Below are 25,651 nucleotides of genomic sequence, written 5' to 3' on the forward strand. Positions count from 1 at the left end.
CACGTGGCTGTGTAATGTCAGGCAGGAGATGTGCGGGGGGCTACAAAGGGCTGCCATTGCTCTGGCTCACCAAGGAAGACATATTCTGCAGTTCAGTGTGGAGTCACCCCTGTTCCCAGCAGTGTAGTTTGTCTCTGCTGCTTTTAGCTCAGCCCTATGCCTTTCCATCCAGCAGAGCCTTGTCATCCCCTGATGTGAACACATGGGGAACCATCACCTCTCCCTCCCTGAGCGCAGGTGGGATGAGGCAGCAGGAGCTGAGCTGGTGGGCTCCAGCCATGGGGCCTCACACCACAAAGATGTCCGCGAGCAGAGGAAAGCAGCCGCCTGCGGCAAGTTGTGCTGGCACAGCCGGCTTTGTTGAGTTGCATTCTGTTTTCTGAAACCAAGTGCAGAATATTCCAAATTCCTAAAATTCTGTCTGCCCAGCAAAATAAGAGGGAAGCGTAGCATTAATAACCATGTGAATGGTTGCTTAATTTAGCAACAAGTTATGAATATTCAGAGGCATGGGCTTTTGCAGAGTAGAGGAAGAGGAATGTAAGCCCCCGGGGCCGCTGCCGTGGGCTCCCAGCCCTGCCTGCACTACCTGCGAGGGAAGCAGCGCAGGTGCACTCAGCCGTGCTGCGCTCTGGAGATGTTCCCTTCGAGCCGCTCATGTGGAAGTGGGACAGCCAGGCTTTGTGTGAATGCGAATGTGTGTGCATGTCTGTCAAGTTTACTCTCTCAGCTTAACCGTAATTCATTACATAAAGCCTGTTTGTCACACATGACTTTAAATATCCACAGGCCGGTCTCATCTAGTAGTTCTAATGCCCGTTTCCAAGCACGGCGAGGCAGGAGCTGCAGTTCAATGCGTGTCTCAGGGCACAGGCGGCTGTGCCTTGTGCTGGGGACCTTGATCCGGCCCAGCACCGGGCATCCCTGACCTGTCAGAGGCTGCACAGCCCCACTGCATCTGATACCAGGAGCTGCCTGTGTCCCTGTCTGCCGCTGATTTACGCTTTCATCCTCTGGTACACATAACTGCTGCTTGAATTAAGCTGTGACACATCTTCACTCCGATGTAAAATTATTTCCAGTTAGACCTTGCAAAGGGAATGTCGTTCCCTCCATAAATGCCGCTTCGGTTTAATCCTTTCCCACCTGGTAGTTCAGCACCAGTGACTCATAAATTACAATTATTGAGGTACCAATTCATCATGTCTCGACAGTGGTGTTGCTTGTTCCACTGCATTGACCGAAGCCCTTTGCTAGCCAGCTAATGGACTGCGGTCCTACTCTTTCTTGTCCTGTAATGATGGGATCCCTTGTACCAATTTGAATCCTATTAGATAGCAATTAATTTATACCTACTCCAAACTGAGGCTGAGTCAAGTGCTCCTCTGTGTTGGGCTTACACACGGGTGTATCTGAAGGATAAAGTGCTGAGGGGAATCCTGCCCGAGCGGTCTGTTAAATCTGCTCCTCATCTTCCCCACCTCCCCTGACTGCAGTAATTAGCAAACCAAATTCTTTGCTTTGGGAGCACCAAAGCAAGCAAGTGGGGAGAAGATGTTTGAAAATGCTTGAAGCTTCAGATGTTTGAAGAACGATTACCAGGAAGCGGAACAGTTGCAGCAAGCTGGGGTTGTGGGAGAGGGATGTTTTGTGTTTAGATATCACTGACTTTTATTTATGCTACAGTGGGACGTTGTCCTGTGACAGGCAGGGGGCTGCTCTGCCTTGCAGTGAGCAGTGCAGTGCATGCAGGTCCTGCTGCAGGGCTCCTGCAGGAGCTGCTGGAGCTTGGCCTCACCACCCGGTGTGGGGCAGCAGGCAGGGTTAGTGCAGTGCTGGATCCATCCCTCGTCCCCCCGTAGATATTTAAATATTTAAGTGTTGGCGTGTGACTGTGAAGCAATAGTTTTGATTTATGATTTAAGCTCACATTTCAGGGAAGAAAGGACTTGCCTGCACAGTCACTGTGTGGTTTCTGCTGGACAGATTGATCCTTAGAGGCAAACTAGATTAATACTGGGAGGAGACGGATTTAGAATTTACCCTTCTCTGTGGTTTCTATAAACTAAGGAATACTTCTGGGCTTTTTGTTGCTCTAGCAATTTTCTCTCTGTTGGACGATGACCCTTTCAGTAAGTGGTCATTCCTCATTGAATTTTTCTGTCTCAGAGCTTAAAAAACAGTTATTTTATTGACTACAGAATTCCCATATCGTTTCTTGACCTCAGTGCCAGTTTTTCATTGGAGACTATACAGAGATTTCAGCTAAAGCCAAAAGAAGCCATTCACCTTTTTGTGCTTGCTTTTCCCTGGCTCGTAATCTCCATCTGAGTGAAATATAAAGTATTGCTTATCTCTTATCTCTGAAGCCTCAGTGAGCACTGGGCTGTGCGTGCTCTGTCTGACAGCTGCAGCGCTGCTCTGCTGCTCGGGAGCTTTACAGGTGGGAACGTGGAGGCAAAACAGGAGTATTGCTTTTACTTTGAAGGCGAAGGTGATACGTACTCTGTTTGTGCCAGACACGTACGTGTAGAACATGTTTTGTATGAGCAAGAAGCTAATAGGTGTTGGTAGGGTGCTGTGTTTGCTCGCCCTTACAGGTCACTCCTTGTGAGCTGTACTTGAGTGCTAAAACGAGTTCAAGCCTCTAAAAGCAGAGCGGGGTTGGGTTCTTGGGAGCCGGCCTGGGGCAAGTGTCCAAACCTTGTTCTGGAAGAGCACTTTCCATGAGGAGAGGCATCCATGTTAGTTATACTTCCAGAATATTTTGTGTTTGCACATATGCTGTAAAGTTACCATCTTTCATTAACTTCTATTTGCTGTCCTGCTACATTATAAGCCTCCTTGGCAGTAGTGCCTCCAGAAATGAGAATAGATAGAAACTCAATGCAAATCCAAACAAGAAAAAAGTGCTACATATTATTTAGAATTAGCATTTGATGTCTCGCGGAATATTTGCTCCCATTTTTGTTGGCCTTTTTGCTGACAGTGTGCTGTGCTCTGGGAACAGAGCATGGGAAACTCACTTGGGATTTGTGTGAAGGATTAGAAGTGAAGGAGGGAGAAAATCTGGCCTCATCCAAAGGAATTAAGAAAGTTTCTGTTAAGTGATGGCTTCAAAATTTAATTTTTCAAATTGAAATGACTTCGTAGCCAGACTTGAGGCAGGTGTTCCAAATGCCATGTGCCAAATGTCTCTTTCAAATTAAATTCATTTTGCTCTACTGCATAACAGAGCTGCTTTAAGTACATGGTAAAGGTGATGACCTCAAAACAAGGCTTTTTCAAATTACTCAAAGTCGTTATTTGTGTGCAGTTGTGGCTTCGGGATCTGTCCACTGAAAACAAGTGGGTTTTTTCCAGCTTTATGCCCCCCTGTATCTGCACACTGACTCTGTGTGCTTCAGAAATGAGGGTGCCAGTAGGAAGGGTGGGCCCACCAAATCCAATGTGCTGTAAGGAAGTACAGCCTGATGTTTCCTTTTTTTCCTTATGGCCTCTGCTGAGCTAATGGATAAGAGGTGCACGAAGAAAATACGTGACAGCTAAACTTGGTTGGTCTCCTTTTTTCTTTTCTTTCCCCTTAATGTATCTTCAAAGGATGTGGCCATCTCCTTTTGTTCCTGTGCAGCTTGACATGTCCAATTTCGCTCCTCACAGAAGTAATAGACTTGCATAGATCCATTCGTGCTCTTTTAAGAACCCTTATTTGAAAAACACATCTTGTAGATAGGCAATTTTTCAAGTACCCAGATTGCTGGGTACTTCTACAGCAAAGCACATCTTCTGAACAAGCTACGTTATTCTAATGTTAATCCCAACCATTTGCAAGTCAGCACAATTATGGTGCTGTAACACAAAACAGGAATTAGGCCCAGTATCTTCATTTTTAAGCAGTCATAAAGTGTCTTAAAAGATAAACCAATGAATGACTTTGCTTTTGATGTGGAGACGAGGAACAGAAGTCATGTATGCTGGCTATTTGGTTACTAAACCTAACGTTGAGATTCACAGTATTGCCCTGCAAATAGATCATGCTTCAGCATTGCATTCTTATGCCTGCCCCCTGGGTCAGTAGCTTTCAACGCCTTCAATTCCTGCAGTTACGATGGCTGCTTAAAAATGTTTTTTTTAGAGGAGGAAAATCTAAATTTTTCATCACATGACTCCAGGGGGTTGAATTTGAGAAAAATCTTCTAAATATCACAAGACTGCCAACTCTCTTGAGTTAATGAATGTGTTCTCCCACCACAATAGTTGTGCTTCATTTTGCATTATAATGTTGTCTAACAGCAAGTGGCACTTCTGATTCCTTTGTAATTTTCAAGCAAAGTGCTGTTTGCAAAATAAACATGCTGAGAGTTTCCTAAAGCAAATGTCATCAGCAAAAGGGAACTGCGTAGCTCCGTCCGTTTTTGGTGGCTTGGAAATGGGTAGGTTCCCTTAATAGCCATCACACAGATGGGAGCCCTAACTTGTTTCTCCTTCCCTAAGTGTGAGCAGGCTGCAGCTGTGCTGTGCCCACTTATTGCTGTGTGGCAGAGAATGAAGCAAAGCCTCTTCCCACTTGTGCTGCCCTGCAGAGCGGCTGGCAGAGCCACAGCAGCATCACTGCGTGCCGGCGGGACGGCTGGGGCTGCCAGCACAGGCTGAGCAGTGACAGGGCAGCAGGGCAGGCTGTGTGAAGGGAGGAGAACCTTTCCTTTGGTCTCAGCCCTCCTGAGAGGCACGCTGGTACACACGTAAGGGTCGCTTGAGTCCTATTGCTGTGACTGGCTTATGCACCTGTATGTGCAAGTGGGCACCATTTCAGCCAGAAATTTGTGTAGGTGCAGCATGAAGCTACAGTGGAGCAGCTTAAATGGGATAAGATCACGGTTTTTAGGCCAAGGTGGAATTTCTTGCTCAGAGAAACTTTGACAATTCAAGAGCAAGTGTCATTAATGAGTGTGCCTGTTCTCACCTCTTCATGTGTGCTGAGCTTTATCTGCTCTGTGTTCACAACATATTTCCATGGCTTAAACCCCTCGGTGCAGCACAAACTGTTGGTAATAACCAACTTGCACACAATTCAACTTTTGTCATTGATTTCCTAGATTTCTGCAGAAAAGTTGAAGATTATTTTTGTATTGTTATGGATGGGAAAACTGAAGGTGGGCTCATAATAAACACCGATTAATTGCAGGCATTCAGCAAGGTAGGGAGGGTTAGAAACAGAGCCCAGCTCTGTGCTGTTCTGCTTCCCTAACTGAGGGGATGCGTCTCTTTGCTGCTATTGAAGCCTGCATTACAATTTGGAGATAACTTTTGAGAGGAGAACCACAGGAGAGCAGTCAGCCACACAGCAGTATCTGAGTTTGTTCCTACACGTTGGTGATAACTGCTGGTAGTTAGATAGCATGGCAGGAAAACTGCAGGTAAACGTTGATTCGTGGTTTTAAGGGTATCTGCTGTGGGAGTGGGAGAGGTACTGAAGTTGTGTGTGGGAGGGATATTAAGGAGCCAGCTTGTCAGGGTGTAAGTTCCTGCCAGAATGCAAAGAACACCCGGTGGAGGCTCGTGCTGTGGTTCGGTTCCCATGGTGCGCTGGTGGGACAGCAGAGATGATGCAAACCTCGTGCTGAGGTTGTGTGATGGAGAGGAACTAGAAAGGAAACCACAAAGGCTGCTCTCACTGCAGATGGGAGCAATAGCAGCAGTGAATATTCATGTCTCGAAGGCCGCAGCCATAGGTGTGCGGAGGGGCTCTGTCTGCTGGTCAGGGCACTGGATGAGCCATGCTGGTGGTAAAGCTGATCCAAAACACCAGTCGTGTTACAGATTTGCATGCAATCTACCAAACTTTCTTGGGATATAACTTGCAGAAAGAAAGGGGAACCAGTGCATAAAACAAAACAGCAAAGCCCCAAACACAAAACTAGCAGCTGTCCGTAAACCTTGTGCTTATATTTTAGACTTTGCTGTGTTGTAGGGTACATCACCAGCACGTCCCTCCTGGAGAGAGCAAACAGCTCAGGCACTCTGTAAGTACTGTCTGCCATTGGCACGCAGTTGCTTCATAATATCTGTTGGTGACTTAACTAAATATTTATGGTCCAAGCCACAAGCCGACCAAGCCAGTCAGGCCTCGTCTGGAAGAGCTGAAAATACAACAGCATGAGTAAGTGCCATTTGAGAGTATCAAAGAGCTATAATAATGTGGATAGCATTACATTAGAAAACCAAGGTGGGAGGATTACATGAAAGCAAAACACACAGACAGGCCCCAAGGGGAGACCATCTACCACAAAGGATAATTTCCTACGGGATTCAGACCCAAGAGCACATTCCTCAGAGGCTGCTTTAAAGCATCCAGGCAAGACATCTAAAGAGAGAGAAAAATTCATAATGCTTTCTTAAAACAACTGTGTAGCTGGAGCAGATGCAGCGGTGCCTGGTCTGCAGCTCTATCTGGACTCCTACATGTTTTTCTCCCTGTGATCTCTTTCTCAGCCTAAGAAGTCTTTTTTTTTTCTTTTTTTTCCTCCTGGGACAGAAGGAGGGAAATGTCTTTTATCTGTGCTTTGGTTTTGCGGTACAGCAATGCTGCAGTCACATCCAGGCTGCTCCCTGGGAATTGCTTGGACTGGACAGGATACAGTGTGACCGTGTTATTACAGCTTTTGCCACAACACTGGAAGACTTCTGCAAGGGCGCTTGCTGCTTAATTCTGGTAGTTGAGAGACCCAAATGCAAAACCAATATTTTGATCTTCCTCTTTTTTTTTTTTTCCCCCAAGTTAGCTGTCTTGGATAAGTGTTGTTTTCAGCCCTTTCCCCCAGACACCCTTCGGAGCAGCTGAATCCCACGCAGAGCTGTGTATGTGCCTGTACATGCAGCGTATGTGAGCACACAGCCTTGGACGTGGCAGGTTCAGACTCCTGGTAGAGCCCCGGGTGTCTATGTATGGCAGGAAGGGAAGGATTTTCTCCATTTCCCTCTTGGTTGACAGTGGAAATACAGTGGGAAGGTGAAATGTGTAGGTGTTGAGGGGAGTGGGAGTGGGAGTGGGCATAGACAGGTGTGCATGCAGCATGTGAGTTTGGCAGGACGCAGCAGGGTTTGTGTGCGTGGGTTTCTGCATAGAGAAAAGCTGCACTGCAGTCTGCCAGCACAGCCTCAGGCCTCTGGGAACACAAAGGCCTTGGTCACAGGGAATGTGTTGTGCAGGGAGCGACAGCGTTTAAAAAAAAAAAGTCTGGTCCCTGTGTGTGACAGCAAAATATTCAGAGAAATGTGCACTCATTATGCAGCAGGCATCCTGAAACAAGGCACTGGCACCTTTATAATACAGAAAGTGAAGCAAGATGTTTGGAGGAGACAGATAGACAGCTGGTTTGTGCCCAGCTCGCTCTTGTACGTAATCCATCACTGCCAGCCCTGCATGCTGGCGGCAGCTCGTGGTGCTGCCTTCCTGGCACTGCCCAGCGGCAGCTGTGGGCGGCTGGGGGCTGAGCAGGGCTGAGCAGGGCTGGGGAGGTCCCCTGGTTGGGGAGGCACTGGGCAGGCAGGGCAGACATGCAGGAGGGGGAAGCCGGGTGCATTTCCCTGGTGGTGAGTTGGCAGCAGCGTGCTGGGAAACCTGTGCTGGCAGGGAGGTGAAAGCTGGAAGGCTGGCTTGGGGCAGGACATTGTGTTAAAAGCTCTGCTCAGAACTGTCTGCCGGTTCTTGCGCAGAGTCTGTGTGCTGGTTTGTGGGGGGGTGCTGGTTTGTTCTGGTTTTAATTCCAGAAGGCTACAGTGCAATAAAAGTCCCCTCTGACAGTAGAGCAGATGTTGGCAGGCCCTGCTGTCCCCTGGTAGGGAGGGAGGAGCAGTTTCTGGGGCCATGCGTTCTGCATGAAAACACAGCTTTTGCCATGAGTCTGTAGTTTCTGTGAGGCCACAGCTGAAGAACAGCAGGTAGATATTCAGTCAGCTGCTGCGTGGGTGCACCTGAATGTGGCTCTGAGGGCTCTCAGGGTGGGTTTGTTTTCATGCAGGCCGTTGTCACTGCGCTTCAGAGCGCGCTGAGCTCGGCAGGATGGTGCCTGTTGATTTAGTGGATTTGGAATCAGGCCAAGCATCACTTCAGTGCGGATTTCATGTATTTTCCTTAACTCACAGCTATTGCAATGTGTGGTCAGGCTTGCTAGCAGCCAACAGGGAAATATCCCCCTTTCCCCATATTCTTTAACGATTTTCAAGCTGGTGCTTATCTGGGGCTTCAAACAGGATGGGTTTGATCACATAGTGCTAACTTCAAGTATCTGTTATCAAAAGATACGGCTTTTGTAAAATATTAGCAAAGATGTTACAAAATTATGTAATTAAAACCCCATTACAAGCCCTGAAAGCAAAGCAGAGAAGCACAGCAAGGGCTGTGTGATTCTGTGACCTAATCCCACCTTCTTGGCTTTTAGAGCCTGACCTAACTCAGTGCATGCACTGCGCTGCAGAGCTCCCCTGCCTGCCTTGCAGCAGGTGGGTGAGGCACTCAGGGAATTACTGCGTGCTGGCCAAGCTGTGTTGACTTCAGTACAACTACTGAAGAATTTGGGGCACACTTGATTCCAAAGCAGCAATCTCTGTGATGTGGGGCTTGATTTTTTTTTTCCCCATAACTCTTCTTCCCGAGGTGCTATTACACAAATGTTGCACAATCCCAGTCAGCGTCAGTGATTTTTGTGCATGTTGTTTAAGCGTGTTTATGGCAGCTTCTCCTGGTCTGAGAGGAAGGTTGGTAACAACACATCCTGGTAAAAATTTGACACAAACAAGCGATTCTGCAAGAAGTCTTGCTCAAAAGACACAGTGGGGGAAAAAAAAAAAAGAAAGAAAAAAAAGAAAGGCCACAATATAGTGTCTTTTCCTTTGACAGTAATTGTTTTGCTCTTTGTATTATCTTACACAACACAACCACACCACCCGCTGCTACAGCTTTTGGAAAAAACAGAACTGTGCATCCATGAGCCAAGAGGAACCAGGATGATTCCAAACGATACAATTTGTAGAGGAAATGACTTGTTCTGTTGGGCTGTGTGATTCCAAATGATGTGCTTCTCAGGGCCTGCAGCGTGCCGGGCTCGAGCCGCTGGAGATGCCTGGTACCAGTGGGTGTCCCCAGGCTGCAGGGACAGATGACGTGGCAGCTGGGCTCTGGGGTTGGCCTGCAGGCCAGTGCTCTGCTAGATAAGGATGTGGGATGTCCAGAGGGGACATGGGGACAGCTCTACCTGCCCTTGCCCTGAGGTGTGCTGCCAGGCTGGCAGTTACAGGGACCAACATCCCCATGTGTGCAAACGGAGGTATGGCAAAACCGCAGTGCTTGGGCTCCCCAGTGTCTAACTCAAGGGCAGATGTGTGAATGATTTGGTTAAGACACCCTTTGCGTTATTTTTATTTTAGCACTTAAAAGCACCTCAGTTCCCAGGGCTTTGGCTGGAAACCTCTTCCCCACACGCACTTATCACACTTCCTCCCTCCTTCTCACCTTGCATCCACTGCGACACGACAGCGTCACCTTCATGCCTGCACAGCAGTTGATGCTGGCAGCCCTGCGTTGCTGCAGGTGGGCTCCCCGTGGGCTGGGCTGCTGATGGCCTCACAAGGGGACATGCTGTAACCCAGCTGGCACTGTATTTCCTTTCCGCTCTGAATGCTACCCTCATGTTTCTGTTGGAAGAGGTTTTCGGGTTCTGAGGGTAATGGATGTTAGCAGATCGCTGGGACTGAAAATAAAAATCAGGAAGCAACGCAGGTGAGGTACGCTGCAAGCTCAGCTTGTGCTTCATGGCTCTTTTTCTAATAAGGGGGGGAAAAAAAAAAGTGACATCAGCTCTGCTGCAGGCATGAATTAAAGATGAGAACTTAATAAAAGTCGTTGGAGGGGAGAAGCGGGAAGGCAAGGAGAGCCGGAGCGGCGGCGTCTCTATTTTTAAGCAGACAGCACCACCTCTGCTCCGGCGCTGGAGCTGGCGGCGCCGTGCGGGGCGCAGCGCCCTCTGCCGGAGCGCGGCGTGCGGGGCTGAGCGGAGCTGCGCGCGGCTGTGGCGTTCGGCCGCCGCTCCGCGCGTTTGGCGTGTTGGAGCACGGAAGGTAAGAATCCGGGTGTGAGTAGGGTGTGCGTAACGTCGTGCTCGGCTGGAAAGAAGTGGTAACGAGGGGCCGGGGTGGGAAGGAGCCTGCGGGAGCCGCGATTTAACCGGTCGGTGTGAGGGAAGCAGAGCCGCCCTGTCCTTGCTGTGACCCGGGCTGGGTCGGGTTGCACTCAAAGCACCGGTGGGAGAACTTCTCACAGAGCAGGAAAATCCAAATAAGCGCGTCAGCTCAAGTGTGCACGGCTTCGGCTGCGTGCTTATCTGCTCTGTGCGTCTTCAGCAATTGCAGTGACAAGAGCTGCTTACCTAATTAAAATAATGTATCTGCACAGCTGGAGCAAAAAGGAGTTTGATGCGCCTTGTTGGCTGTCATCGTAAGAGAGCTTTAAAGGCCAAATAGGCAGATACAAGAGTTGTGGAAGTCAGAGGGAATGGATAACTGAACTCCAGAAATCAGCCAATGCCATGTGCTGCGTGTGCCCTGTGGGAGCAGAAGTACTGGTGCTGTGTGGCAGCAAGGAGCAGTATCAATGGATCCTGAAGGAAAAACTGGCAGGACGGGAGGGAAATAATCCTTGTGACTGCGAAATAAGCCTGAAATCCCAAAGGAGCCATCGAGCTGGTAGCCTGGGCTCTGCTGTGCCGGCACTGCTTGGCTTGGGCAGGCACTTCTTCCTCTAATTGTCCTCGAGATCCCTTTGCTTGTTCTGCTTGCACTCGTGGGTGGGAAGGCAGTTTTAGTTAAGGTGGAACAAATATTTGTTCTCTTCGAGCCCTCGCCGCAGCTCTGCTGTGCAGGAAGGTGGTGGTTTCAGTTAGAAGCGCGTCCTGCAAACATGGTGCCTTTATGACTTGCGCCTCCTGGGCTGTGGTTTGGGTAGGAATGAATCTAAAATCTCAGAGGTGAAGTTCACCAAAAGCGGTAAGTTTTGGCTGTCTAAAGTTATGAATTATTCATTTCTTTTTCCCAGTGCTGTGAAACCACCCAACCTCCTGCCCTGCGCTCTGAGCACATTTCTTGGTAAATCTGGCTGTCATTTCAGGAGTGCAGCAATCCTTGGACCTGTCTTCAGATGTGATTTTGAACAAACTGCAGAGCTCAATCACATCCTCTGCAGTTTCTGTGAGTTTAGACACAGGGTTTGGTACCTAATTCAGATAATCTAGTGAACTGACAGGGACATCCCTACCTGCTCCTATTTACTATAGGAAACGGTAGGCCTGTGTGATGGGAAAAGACTGGTCAGTGCAGAGAGCTGTTACCCCTGAAATCTAACAATGGTTAAATATTGAATTGACTCTTAGAGTGCAGGGTGTTAGAGTGCTTGGCAGGGCTGCAGGGTGGGTTTGGTTATGGCACTGGTCACATTTTCATCATACATATGCTCCTGGAGGCTTCTTGGTGTGTCATCGGTGCGATATTCGTAGTGGACTGGGACCACTGCTTGTATTAAGACATAATGCTCTCAGTTTTACGTCCAGAAATTTACCAGGTGCCCTTCTGGTCGTTGTAGGGATTGAGAAAAGTGCTGCAAACAAAGCACAGATTGAGATGTCGTGAATGCAGGATTTCTGTAACTGCCTTCCTTTTGAAGTGGGCAGGTGAAATGATATTTTTTGGAGCTGCCTTTTAATCCTTGCTGCTTTCTTCCTGCCTTGCCATCCAAGCACGCTTTCCTGAGGGCTTTTATTTCTGACATAGGACTTAGAGATTCAAGTCAAACTGGTATAATTCCAGCCCTTTCAGGTAGCAGAGGTGAATCAGAGAAGTAAGATGAAAAACGAAACCGAGGAGGCCTGTTCCGTAATAACACGAGGTTTATTTCTTAGTAATGTTTGGTGCATTGGGCAGGCAGGGTGCTGAGAACATCGGAGGGATGGGATGCTTTGTCCAGAGCCTGGTTACAGCAGCGCTGCAAGGTAGCACATGCTGGGATCTGCTGTGCTGGGACGGCGTGCTGGGGTGCTGTGTGTGCAGGGGGGGGGGCGCAGCACTGCGGGCAGCACTGCCACAGCAGCTGGGCAGGGAGCAGAGCAGCGGTTGAGCTGGGGCCGCTGGTGTGGGCAGGGCTTCTGCTGGCAGTGCTTCTGCTGGCAGCGGTGGCACCCAGGTGGAGGTCGGCACCCCGTGGTGGAACGTGGGATCTAAAGGGTTTTAACAAATGGGTTTGGTTCCTGCAGACTTCTCATGTGGAAAAGCAGTGCGTTGCTTTCTTAACACCTTAGTGAAAGGGGATGCGTTTCAGGGGATTGAGCCATTAGCTCCGAGGATGTGGTTAGTTGACAAATCAAAGGAAACCCAGCTGAGAGAGCTGACTTGCAATCTCAGCACGGCTCTGAAACGTGAAGCAAGATCTGTGAAATGACTCCTCTTGTTAATTTGCCTCATTAGCAAGACGGGGACTGTCCATGATGCAGAGTTCCTTTCTGTTGTTCCCCTTGTTGGTAATTTCTAAATAGAAGAAACGAAACTCCCTCAGTACGATTTTCAAAGGCAGCGGTCCCAATTGTATTTCTTGTCTCTGCATGGAAGAACAGCCTCGTGTCCTGTTGGATGGGAGGCAACTGATCACAAGGCAACACACAGTTGCTCTTTCAGCAGTGTTTCGAGAGTTCCCCTGTTCCATGTTCCATACCTTACCGACAGCCGTAGATAAATGGGAAGTAGGTCTTAAAAAGAATCTATCTTGATGTGAGCGTGATATGATTTTAAACAGCTGTCTTATTGACCCAAGCGAGTAAGACTTGTCATTTTCCAATAGAGCAGTGAGAACACGGCTATTTAGGGATCCTGTGGATGGCAAACATTCCTGTGCTGCCAAGTCTGCTGGGCCGTGGCAGTCGTGGCACTAGCACTGAGTTTCTGCAGTTTCGTGCTGTGTTTTCAGCATAAGGTTTTGTTTTCCCATGGCACCTGTTCTTTTGGGCTCAGGATTCATTGTGGTGTGTTCTGCACACAGTGGGGCTCAGGCTGCCCCGCAGGATGCATCAGTGGCTGATGCCAGGCGTGAGTCCCAGGTTACTGCAGCACAGAGCCCACAAAGGTTTCCTTTTCTCCAAAAGAAAAAAATCACTTTCTACAACTGTCATAAGTTTTAATTAAAACGTGCACGTAATGATTTTGGGTTTGAATCCAATTTTGTATGCTGTTTAAATGGAGAAATAAAATTATTTCCATCAGGCTCTTAGTTCGAGGTTTGTAACTACTGGATCATTTCCTTTTTCATCCGTTTCTGAGTTTTAAAATGGTTTATGAACTTCAGTGAAATCATCTAGAAATGGATTTCATGCAGAATGGTTAATAAACGAAAAGCAGAGCCATGTAGTGAAATGAGCCTGGTTTGCATCTCAAGCAGCACAAATTTAAATAAAACACGGGGTTTTGCATAACAGCGTTTGTTCTGCGTGTCAGCGGTGCTTTTCGAGACACCTCCGATATCCCTCGTTTTTCACAGGGATATCTTTGGCAGCAAGGAGGATTTTCAGGGGCTGATTTGAGGTACATAATTGGAGCACTAAGACTACACATACAAAGTGTCACTTAATGGATGAGGCTCATTTAATTGTAGGCTGCTCAGAAATAACCCAAGAAACACTTCACTGGTAGCTAATGCAGAGGTGTAATTAGACTTCTACACAAGTGTAATTAGGCTGATTGCATAGAAAGAAAAAGAGTTCAGAAGGTTTTTAAATGTGTGCAGAGTCATTTTCTCAACTGTCTTTTCTCTCAGCTTCTGCCATATCTGTGTTGAACTCGGGTAATGAAATGAGCACGTTGTTCTACAGCTGCTGCTCATTTCGCCTGGCCCGCAGGCTGTGCAGTGCTGGGCTGTGGGTTGGGTTTGCTGGCTGTACGGTGACCCACTCGATGGACGTGCAAGCAGTCCAGCCTGAGTGTCAGCATCTGCATGCATTGGGTCCATTTTTTGGCAGTCCTGATTCAGAAAGCAGCGCTGAATTCAGCAGAGGGAACGAGGCTGAAGCCTGGCCCTTGGCAGAGCTGCTGCGGGTTGGTGGGGAAGCTCAGTGTTGGGCTAGGAAAGTTTGCCCCTCCAGCACTCATGCTGGTGGCTGTGTGTGATCACAGCCTGTCTGGGAGCACTGCTGGTCCTGCATGCCACGTCCAAATGGACCATGACACCACGGGCTTTGTGCCACTGCTGATACAGGGTTGGTCTCTTCTTCAAGGGTGGATGAGAGGAGTACCAGCTATGAGCTCTAAGAAGCTGTGTGCAGCCTGGGGAGGGATCTGTGGAAGCCCAGGCCAGGAGGCGCACACTGTGGAAAGGCATGGGAAAGGGAATTTCCCATCCCCATGTGTGCTTTGTGTTTGCTTCTGGCATTCTGCTTCTCTTGCTAGCTGGGCTTGAAAAATACTTAGAAATGGTCACATTTTGCAACCCGATTGCTCTTGAGCAAATCCTTAGCATTGGTGGTTTTCAGAGGGTTGCTGTCTTCTTCGTCAAGGTTGGTGGGGGGAATACAGAAACACTGTCCTGCAATACTGCTGCAGGCTGCTCTGGGCCCTCACCAGGAGGAGATCCCCTTGGGTGAGCTGTGTTGATGAGAAGTTGCCCAGCAGCTCAAGCCAGCCCAGCTTTGGACTCAGGTGGGTGTTTGAACCAGAGCGGCCACCGTTGCTGTTGTTGGGCAGGGCTCTGGCAGCAGAGCCAGCGTGGAGCTCTGTGCTCTGCAGCTGCAGCGTTGTTAATGAAGTAACTTCTCAACCTAATGAAATAACTCATTGTGTGGTGAAATGGTAGCTGCGCCCCGCCTTGTTTTTCTCCATCCACTCTCCACTGGGGAAAGGCAGGATTTCTTTTTCCTTGGGAAATAGCGGGTGTTTGACCCTCACCCATCTCCTCATTGCAGAGGCTCTGGGTGCACTGTGAAGGAGCTGCACCGTGGGCTTCCAGGAGGAGCCCTGAAGTGCAGCTCCTGCAGCCCCAGCAGAACGGAGCTGGCTCCAGCATGGGCTCCCACAGCATGAGGATTAGAGCTGCCTGGGAGAGTGACAAATCTGTTTTGTTGCAGCTTCTGAGATTTCCAAGTTTGTTTTGGTTCCATGTTGCAACAAAAGGAAAAGCTTTTGAATGTTGTTTGCAACATAAGCGTGTGTCGAAACACCTTATTTTGGGCAGCGCCAGTGAGACTCAGCCAAGCAGCTTTCAGAGCTTAAAATGGCAGAAGACAGCTTTCTACAGGGAGAGAAGAGCATGTGTGAGTGCAAACTGCATTTTATTTGCCTTGCCTTTTACTTTAATAACTGTTGCCATCAGGGAAAATAATGTTCTCGCTTTGTTGGCAAAAAATCACCACCAAGCAGCCGCCTCCTAAAAGAGTTTGCTCCCTATTGCTCTGCAGGACGCATTTATTGCACGCTCTGAGCCTGGTTTTGTGCAAGCCCTGGGCTGGCACTGCTATGGACAAGCACTCCTGCCCCTTTCCAGCTGGCTTTCTGCCTGCTTCTCCCATACAGCTGGACAAGTGTGCATTAGGATGGTAGTGAGCTGTGTTTGTTGTAGTGCTTTTATTTTGGCCAGGCTGGTTTTCCCCTCACCAGCCCCAGGTGTGCACAGCCACTTTGCTGGATGTGCGAGGGACTTGATGGGGTTACTGATATGAACAAACCTCTGCAGAACAGAGGATTTAGAGGAGAGGATGGTGACTACGTGTGTCCAACCTGCATGGCCCTGTGTGCTGCCTGGAGCTCCTGGCCAGCCACTGCTGTTCCTGAGAGCTGAGCCCACCGCAGGGTTGCGGTAGGGGATTAGTTACGCAGTGCTCCTCTGCTGTGTTGTTTATGGATGAAACTGCCTGCAAGTTAAAGAGGTTTTAGACTTCTGGCCTTGCAAGCTAGGATAAATCATGGCTTCTTCAGTTAAAATCAGCAATGATGCGAGTTAAAGAAAAGCTTCAACAGTGAGTGTGTGGTCTAGTTGGTAAATGGGTCATCTTAGGGGTACAGATGGGTGTGCATGGCAGTAACTCCATCCCTGAATAACCTGTGCCATGGCTGGTTGGGGCCGTGGGCAACCTGGTGCACGGGGAGGTGTCCCTGCCTGAAGCAGGGGGTTGGAATGAGGTGGTCTTTAAAGCTCCTTTCCAAACCAAACCATTCTGTCATTCCATGAGATACGCCCTCACCTTTCTTAGGATGATTGTGGACTTCTGACATCAGCCTGTGGCTGCTGGAAAGTGTTAGAGAGGTGTCCAAGCAATTAGAAAGCAGTTTACGAATCTGTGCCAAGTGAATTAAAAGAGTGGGCAGACTGTATAGGAGGAGTAAGAGTTCATATTTCCATGTCTGAGTAAAGTCAAAGTCCGCACAAGTTCAACAGCAACAGTCAAAAGGATTAACATCATGCTGACATTGGTGCTACTGTAGTTTGAATACATGATCAGACCCGAGATAGTGTTGCTTTTGCGGTACAACTGAACAAAGTTCTGGATACTTCACGTTTGCTAATTGTTTTCAACTGTGGAAAGACCACAAAATAACTGGGATACTGTGGATCAAGTGGGTTAATATTACACCAGCAGTGATAAGATACGAGGCTGAAAAGTCCCCGAGTCTTTACCTTCCTTATCTCTTATCGCTCTTCTTAATAGTTATAGTTTTAAATTAAATAACCTCTCATATCATAAAATAATTTACAGTTTATTGGTGCATGATACAATTTTGCTTCCTATTTGTTGTCATTTAGTGAGCTTTGCAAAACATCAAAGGTCAGTCATTTATTTTATCCCCTGTAGCATGAGGGCTTTTTAGACCATGAGTAAGAACATTACCCCTTAAAAGAGGCTGATTTTTGCCTTCCTGGTCAGGATTTGTAATAGAATAAGCTAGAGGAGAGATCTCACAGGAGTAATGAGAAGGCAGAAACAGGTTGTGCAGGGTCCGGCTCCTTTCCCTGCTGCTTTAAGAGCTCGCTGCTTTCCCCTCCTTCCTCCTCTGCAAAAGGGAAAGAAGACTCAGCCGTGTGCTTTCCTTCTCTCTCCTAGTTAAACATTTTTAAAGATTTAGGGGATGGCAAGAACTGCCTGTTAATGATTAACCTGTCCCAGCAACTGTCCTGTACTGCAGCTTTCACTTACCCGGTTTTTATACATGTTCCTTTCTTGGCTTTGATCATTTCTTGGTCTTTTTGCACCAAAGCACAAAGTGTGCCGTGCAGCAGGAAGCACAGGGCTGCGTTAGCCAGAGGAAGCCGTGGGCTGCAGCGCTGTGGGGCTGTGCAGGTGGGCTGGCAGGGAGCGCTGCGGGGGGCTCATGTCAGCATCCGGCCTGCTTTCAAGTCTGCTAAGCCCACGTTACTGACCTACCGGCTGCAGGAATAACACATAAACTGCATTTCTGAGCGCTCTGCGATTTGGGAATCACGTCAGCGTGGATGAAGAAGCGCCGTGTGGTACAGAACGTTGCTGGGGTGTTGTGGCTGTGCTGAGCGGTGCTGAGTGTCAGCAGTGCTAATGGGAGTATTGTGGGTTCCAGAATGCCGAGGTGAGGGATGGGAAGGGGTCGTGACGCTCAGCTGTTGTAGCCTACAGCAGACGGCTGACTTGCCCTCCGGTTCCGTGCATAAGTTGGGTACGTTCTCATGACTACCTGAGATCCTTCGTCCGTTCCCATCCTGTTGCGTGCGAGAAGAAGGATAATTTGTGGATCCATGGCAGGCTGTGCAAGGGAAGTGTTCCGCTGTGATCAGAAATACGGCATTGGCTTCTGACTGCAGCCCTTTGCCTGCCGACGTTTTGTGTTTCAGGACCTGGAAATCGTGTCCCTCAGGTGGCTGCAAAGTGAGCAATTGAATGCTGCTGCTTTGATAGCAGCACTGACATGGGGGTCAAAATGTTTTCTCTTGGCCTTCTTCAAATGATCCCAGCAACACCACAGGAAATAACGTTGTTTTCTTTTCTGTATCTGTACTCCTTTCAGTTACCAAAGTTTATTCTGAATTTTGCTACAGAATTTCTCATGCGTTTTCTGCTTTTATTTCCTTCATGATAAATTCATGTGCTGCAGTAAAATAATCTTAGTGCTGAAATAATAGATATATTAAAGCATGAATTACCTTGGTGGTAATAAAGGACAGGCTTTATTGCTTGCTTATCATGGAGGGTTGGTGTTTATGAGTTTGCTGAGTTGTGAGTGCATTGCATTAGAGCTAAATTTAACGTGGCTAGGTAGCAACAGCTTACACAGATCATCCACGAGGTCAGTGCACACTTATATGGCAGCAAGTTAAATAAAAAAAGAAATGCGTTCATAGTTCTTCTCGGCAGAGAAACTGTCAATAGTATTGAGAGAGCAGATGAGCAGCTTTTAGAAAAAGATTTTAATACTGATATATGAAAAGAAAAGAAGGCAGCTAATCCATAGAGGAGCTCTTCCAGATGCCACAGCAGGGCTGGGAGGGCAGGCGGCAGGGCAGGAGCCCGGTTATGAGGAGGAATGGCCTGAGAAGCCCCAGCACATTTGTTGAGCTGAGCTGGAGAGATCTTGCCAGAAAGGAACAATTTTGCCCTTTTAAAAGTCACATCGTGCCTCAATTTGGAGTAATGTCCGCATGTAGTCCTGCTGTAAAAATTATGATGAGGAGTGGCCAAGCTGCATTTCTGCTTTGCCCTGAGGAGTGGGTGCTCGGCTGTGTGCAGCAGCATAGCAGGGAAGGAAGGCATGTTTTCAGCTTCTAAGAAAAATGCTGACTGCGTTTGGCAATGGCACAGAAATGAGCTCCGTGCTCTGAAAACCTCACAAATGCCACTGCAGCGAATATGATGATTAAAATCACTCCCTGTCTCTGAATACGAGTGGATGCTGCTGCTTCGAGATTATCCAGCTGAGAATGAAGCGCTGTCAACAACAGATGATAGAGCTGCGCATCCTTGTTCTTGTGGTGGGTGACAAGCTCTGGGTTGTGGGCACGTGTGTGACAGGCAGCAGCGTTCTGCAGGGGACAGCTCCAGAGCTGGGGCTTTGCTTCCAAGGGCAGGCAAGGAGGAAGCAAGTCAGAAAGTGTGAGCAGTGCAGCTTTAACTGGAGTCACACACCTTGATGGAGCAGAGGTAAAAAGGAGGAGACGTATGGTGTAACCTTTATTTTTGTTAGGTTCCCTGATAAGCCGTCGCTTTGATAAGCAGTGCAGCTCCATTGAGCTTCCAGGGCACAGTTGCTCTGCGATAAGTGTGCTTAGCATCTGCCATAAAGGCCTGCTGTGACCGTTGGGGCGGGTGCGGCTGTGCGCTTCGGCTGCTGTGGGGCCGCAGCGTCCGTCTGTCCTGCAGGAGCCGGGTAAGTGCAGCATCTCCGCCGAACGTCAGACACTGAGATCCATCTGAACGCGATGGCAGCCCTGTTTACCCACAGCACTTGGGTTTAAGCTGCGCGTCCCTTTCAGGTGAGGTGACGGCGTCCTTTCTGCGCTGCCTGTAGCTGCGCCGTGCCTCCCGAGCAGCGCTCACCCCCTGGGGCTGCGGCCCTGTGGGCAGGCAGTGCCGGCTGTGCGGGGTGCTGGAAGCACAGCGCTGCCCAGCCTGCGGTCTGTAGAAGAGAAACCCCTCACAGCCTTCACGCTGTGGCAGAGAGGAAATAACTCTTTTGCTCTTTGGACTAACCGAGAGAATGATGTATTTATAATGTTCTGCTTCTGATTGAGTGGAGCAGTTTGTTCTGAAACTTGAGATATATTCTTTCTGATTAAAATCTGAAGACACTCTATTATTTCTATAACCACGTTTAAGTCTTGCAATTTGAACAAATTAGTTTTCATTTTGCATGCCAGACACTGTGATTTATAGAGCAAAATGGGCTTTTGCATCTGTTTTGTCTCTTGATTCATTAAATTTTGATTGAAGAAAGTTTTTGAAATAGAGTGTAAAAGCTTTTCCCATCCTGAGTGAAGGCATTTCTTGCTTGTTTTCCACACTGTCTGGTTTACTTTTTTTTTTTTTTTTTTTTTCCCCATGTGCATATTGCAAGAAATCTTCAATTCCCTTTCCTGGATTTGAAAGTTCAGCTGGGGGGAGCTGAGTGGAGGAGCGGTGTGGTGGAGCTGCATGGTGGTGCTGCATTGCTGGGAGCTTTGGAGGCACTGTGGGTGCACTGGGGTGTGAGCACCGCTTGTCTGTTCCAGTATAAGGAGTGGAAGAATGGAATCGGGTCAAGGCAGTGGCCAGTGGCAGGAAGGAATTGCGTTGGGTCAGCCAATGCTTCCATCCAGCTGAAGTGGCTTTGGGGTTTTGTTTCTGGAGAAGGAGATGTGAGGCTACAGGGCTCCTAAGCCCATCCCTCCTTGGGACACGTGAGTGAGAGCCCGAGGGCTGTCCCAGCAGTGCTGCTGTGCACAGTACTGCTCTGGCACTGCAGGGCCAGGGCTGGGAGAGCTGGGCGAGATGGGAGCTCACACTGCAGAGAGCTCTGAAATGTTCTCCGTGGGGATGGCTGTAGCTGGGGATTTTAATTGCTGAAATTACCTTGTCAGGATGCCTTATCAGCTGCTGTTCTAGTGATTGTTTGGTTTAGATAAGAACTGGAGTGTGATAAAACCTCGATAACAGTTGAGAGATTAGAGCTCTTTTGAAACTGCTGGCACTTACTGGGGCTCAGCTGCCTGCTGAGGAGCTGCGGCTGAGTTTAGGCCACGGCAATTTTTTCTGCGCTGCTTTTGCTTCCTCCCATGCCTCTGGGAGCGGTGCTGGGACTCAGACGGTGCTGCCCAGGGGAAGAAGAGCAGCAGTGAGGTACCCACACGTCCTTCCCAGCAATGGCAGCGTGGAGCTGGGCACGCAGGGTGCAGTGCCACGGTGCTTCCTGGCACGGGGCGCCTGTAGGAGTGCTAGCTTAGCCCAGTCTGCTTCGTGGAGATCTACGATATCAGCCCTTAAGTATCTTCTGACTGTTTGTCAGAGGGGTTTTGTGTCGCTTGTGCTCATTCTGATGTTGGACTTGCGATGCTGAATTTGTTTTTTGCAGACAGGCAATAGTGGGCGCCTGGGGAGCAGCTCCTGCTGCGGTGCAGTGGCTGGGACACAAGTGGGGCTGCGGACACTGGGGGGTTCTTCATAAGGGTCGGATGAAAAGCAGCCAGCAGCAGAGCTGTGTGGCTGTGGATTCGTTCTGCCTTTCTCCTGCAAAATGAGGCACTTGGCAGCTTTCTCATGTCTGAAAGGCTTTGCCCTTTAGGATTTCTAAAATACTTTAGAAATTGCTTTTAAGAGGAAGCAGGGAAACTTAGATAACTCAGATGAGCAGTGGGGGCAACATTGAAATTATAGAGCTCTGGTTAGAAAGTGGGAATTCAGGGGGCTGGAAAAAAAAGATTTCCATTGTGAAAACCCTCTCGAGTACTCCTTGCATTTGGGTTTCTGGTCATACTCAGTAGGCTCAGTAGCAGAGCAGCACATCCCAGATCCCTTGTCTACAGGTGCCTTCAGGCTGTCCAGAAGGGTGGGCTTCAGGCGTTAGGAAATAAGCCTGGGGAAGAAGTGCCTGTTGCCATAACTACATGTCTTGTGTACTAATTATATTTACAGAATGCAGTATCTCATATAATGTCATTTATTTGCAGAGACTTGGGATGTCGGAGTGCTTGTGTGCTCCAGTTGGCACAAGTGCCTGTATGTTCTACAGAGTCCACAACAAAACTTTGGACCACGTCAGTTTGCCTATCTGGGATATGTAAATAATTGCAACACAAAGTACCAGGGAGGATGTACTCTGGAATAAGCAGACTTTGCTTTGCTGGCAGTTGTTTTTGTTCTTTTTTCTCTGTTCTTAACCTGAAATGCTTCATTTTTCCTGTAATATGGGAGGAAATGTTTTTGTTAGTTGTCTGGCTGTGTGCATGTTAGTGTAAGCTTGCAGCTGACGAAAGGCATCGTCTAAAAGCATGAGTAAGAGAAACGAGCAGTTAAAGGCTGGTAGTTCTGTGCGCTGGTCATATCCCAAAATGTCAGTTTTGTGAGATCACTGTGAGCTAAAACGGTGCTGTTTACATGTGGATGATAGCCTCTGCATGGAAGGGTTTTACTGGGGCAGCGTCTGTGCTGGGGATCTGGTTCCTGTCCAGGAACAGATTAACTCTGAGATAGTGAAGATTAGCTTTCTGATGTGATGACAGCTTGTTGGGTTTGTGTGTTTCTTAGGTGCTCCAGAGGAGAGGCTCTCAGAGTTGTGATGTAAACCATGGCTGGTCCTCAGTGAGATGGCAGAGTAGCTAAACAGGGCAAAGTTAAAAAGGATCAGGCTGTTTTTGGGAATACTGGAGTGAGGCGTGGGGTGGCTGTGTGATTTCCATGGGGAGCCCTGCAGCAGAACTGGTAAGCAAAAGATCAACCACTGCAGAAACACAACTCTAAACTATTCCAGTTATCAAATATAGTCGAATGAACAAATAAGCTACCCGGCAACCGAGATACTTAATGAGCACTGGATTAGATTCTTCTTAATTGTGTTCAGGCACTCGCGGGCTGTATTTTCACATCTGAGACAATGCTCTTTGTTTTTGCCTTCTTAGCGAAAGCTCAACATTTGTTTTGTTCCAGCCAATTTCAGAGCTCGGAGGGTGATGCCAAATTACCACGTGCCTCACAGCAAAACAAAGGGGTGCCTGCATTGCCTTTCTCAGGAAGAATGTGGAAATATCCTAGGTTCCCTCCAGCCACAATCCATCTGGAGGCTTAACGCTCTGTTAGTGTCACACACCAGTATCTCTTAGCAGCACGGCTTGGGGCTGCCGAGGAGCCGGAGCTGCAGCGCAGGAGCCGTTTTGGGCAGCAGGCAGCTCAGTGCCCCGTGGGAGCTCAGAGCTGTCTGTGCCAGTCCTCCCTGCTGCGTGGCTTTGCAGAGCGCCTGGGGCTGCAGGCTCGCTGGTTGCTGGGTAAGATGCTCAAGGCTCCTGTAGGGCATTTGCAGGAAGATGTGCAGAAGTCAGAGGTTTTGCTTTTTACCCTCAAGTTTCATTTTGAATCTGAGCTCCATTTCAAATGGTGCAGAAAGTGAAACTCGTCTGGGCTGGAACAGTTGCCAAAAGAACATGTCTCAGGTCTTGAATACCTCACATGCAAAGCAGTGGGGTAAAGAAAGATGATAGATTGTTCTCCTGGGTTTTGAGAATCATCTGAGTAGTAATGCTCCAGCTACGTGGCCTGGATGTCCTGCTGCTGCTATCTGGATATTTTGACTCAAAGCTCTGAGAAGGGGACATCAGCTTAGCATTTCCTTCATGACATTCTGGTTTAGAAACAAGGAGGTAAACTGATGGGGAAAAAAAAAAAAAGCAAACTTCAAGCTACCACACACAGCTGGTGTTTCTAATAAGACACAGATGTGTATTGGGATCTCTCCCATCTCCTGCACCGTTTAAATGTAGATAAATAGAATTTAATCAGCTATAAATAACAGCGTGTTGTGCCTGTGGATCACTGGCTTTCCCTGAGACTCCCACCAGATTTGGGTTAAGCTTAATTACTTCAGCCTGCTACAAGCAGCAGTGCGATCAGCTGCTGGGACTGCATGGGGGACGGGGGAGGGAGCATGGAGGAGCAAACATCCGTAGTGATGTGATGGTCAGGCGTCCAGTGTGATGTTCTGAGACCAACAGGGTTGTTTTATTCCCTGGTTTAATTCAGGGTGCTGAGGTTTCCCAGTTGTATTGGCATGAGTAAAGTACTTTTTTCCATAGTGATGTATGTATTCTGTAATGGTTTTGCTTGTCACTGCTCACAGTGAGCACTGGTGAGGAAGATATTTCCTCGTCATTTCTCCCTGTTAGCTTCTGCTCTTGCATTGCAATAAAGCATAAGTGGATGTTGTCATTGGCATGGCCATTTCCTGGCTGGAATAGGCTGGAGCTCCCTGAGGTGTACAGAGGACTGAGCGTACAGCAACTGGCCTCGCCCCGTGTCCCCGCTGCCGTCCCTGTGTCATCAAGAATAGGCACTGGCTGCAGTGAACACCTATTTACCTTTTCCCCTTTCTCTTGCAAGCTGTGCTGCCCTCCTCTTATCGCAGTTGCTGGGTGTGTGCGGGGCAGGGCCAGCGCCCAGGGCTGGGTGGAACTGGGGCGGGGGTTGGGGCTGCGCAGGGCTTTGGCTGCAGCGCTGCGGTCCCCGTGCTTCTGATTCCCCCGCTGAGGGCTGGGCTCAGGAGATGGGGAGTATTTATTTATAAGCCGTCTGTACAGATGTTTTCATTGTGGTTTGCGGTGCATTGGTGCCACTTAGTGGGGGGAGAATTGAATTGACAGCTTGAACAGTGCTGGGGAAAATGAGGAGAGGCGGGCTGTGGGTTCCGGCCCCCACTCCTGCCGGTAGTTCTGCAGCCAGCTGGCAGACCCAGCCTGTGCCAGGCACACAGCAGCTACGGGGATGGGACGTGGCTGTCAGCAGAGCCCTGTGGGGACCACAGCCCTGGCGGCACCGAGCTGCGCTGCGAGCACTGCTGAGTATGGGGCCGAATTGGCTGGCTTTCCTGATGGAAAACATTAATCCGACCGTGCCATGTGCTGGGCGAGGCTTTGGGGACCTTAAAAACTGCTCAATCTCTGTGTTATGATTTCTGTTGTTGTAGATGTAATAGGAAGGATCATGGAGTGATGTGGTGTCAGCTCTGATCCCACCTAATCTGTATGGAATATTAGCAGCATTTTTGGGAAGCAAGAAAGAAGTCCTGAGCTGTGGTATTTGAGCATAACTCATCTGCCCAAAATAAATGCTTTGGTTAGGTACTGGCACCTGGGAAGAGACACGGGTGTCTGCTGCTTGCTGAATGCAACTGGCAGCAGGCATTGGCCATCCCAGCAGTGTGGTGTTTGCTTGGCAGGGTTTGATAGTTGAGCATCATGCTTTGTCATAACAATGTGGAATGTACGCATTAGAGATAAGCAACTGGGGTTGGGATGACAAATCAACTGTCAGCCATTGACCTCCAGGTAAGGCAGAGCCTCGCTGCAAGGCACTCCAGGCACCTCACAGCACCCTCACATTGCGCATGCAGAGCAGGCAGGAGCTCTGTTTTGGCAGGGTGAGCATTCCACAGCTGGTGTCTGTGCTTTTGCCTCTGGTAGGAAGGGACGCTCAGGATGGCCTTACCAGCTGCTTCCTTTGCTCATGGACTGCTCCCCTCATTGAGTTCCTTGGTGTTCCTTGTGGGCACGCTGTGTTTGCTGAGCCGGTACTCCGGGGAACACGAGCCTGGTTTTGCAGCTGCTCCCTGTAGAGAGCTGCTCCTAATTCTATTGAAATTTCTAGTCATGGAACACTTACGCTTTCAGTCCTTAAGAAAATCCTTACCCATCCCTGCTCCACCTTTCATCCAGTGAGTCCCATTGCCCTCAGCAAGAAAGGCAGCACGTAGTGGAGGCTGGCGGGGCCCAGCTGCTTAGGCATGCCCTGCAGCCCCACGCAGGTTGGTTTGCATGCTCCTGACTCACCCAGCACAGAGCTGGCAGCTGGCACATGCACGTGGCCCAGTGTCAGCCTGCGTGCAGCCCTGCCCTTGGTGCCCTTGGTGGCAACGCAACTCCTGTCTC

At 48.9% G+C, this 25,651-nt stretch overlaps 1 protein-coding gene across 21 annotated transcripts in view; it reads left to right on the plus strand.

Moving 5' to 3' along the window:
- FBRSL1 (fibrosin like 1) overlaps positions 1-25,651 on the plus strand; it is a 417,331-nt gene that overhangs the window by 119,939 nt on the left and 271,741 nt on the right. Inside the window, exon 1 of one of the 21 annotated variants that reach the window (XM_048964534.1) lies at positions 17,154-17,360. The exons of the other annotated variants lie outside the window; for them this stretch is intronic. Coding sequence (XP_048820491.1) covers positions 17,169-17,360 — 192 coding nt within the window. The 5' untranslated portion in view covers positions 17,154-17,168. Of the gene's footprint in view, positions 1-17,153; positions 17,361-25,651 lie in introns of those variants that run through there. 21 annotated transcript variants of the gene reach the window in all.

The sequence above is a fragment of the Lagopus muta genome, chromosome 17 (genome assembly GCF_023343835.1).
Source record: "Lagopus muta isolate bLagMut1 chromosome 17, bLagMut1 primary, whole genome shotgun sequence".
Taxonomy (NCBI): Eukaryota; Metazoa; Chordata; class Aves; order Galliformes; family Phasianidae; genus Lagopus; species Lagopus muta.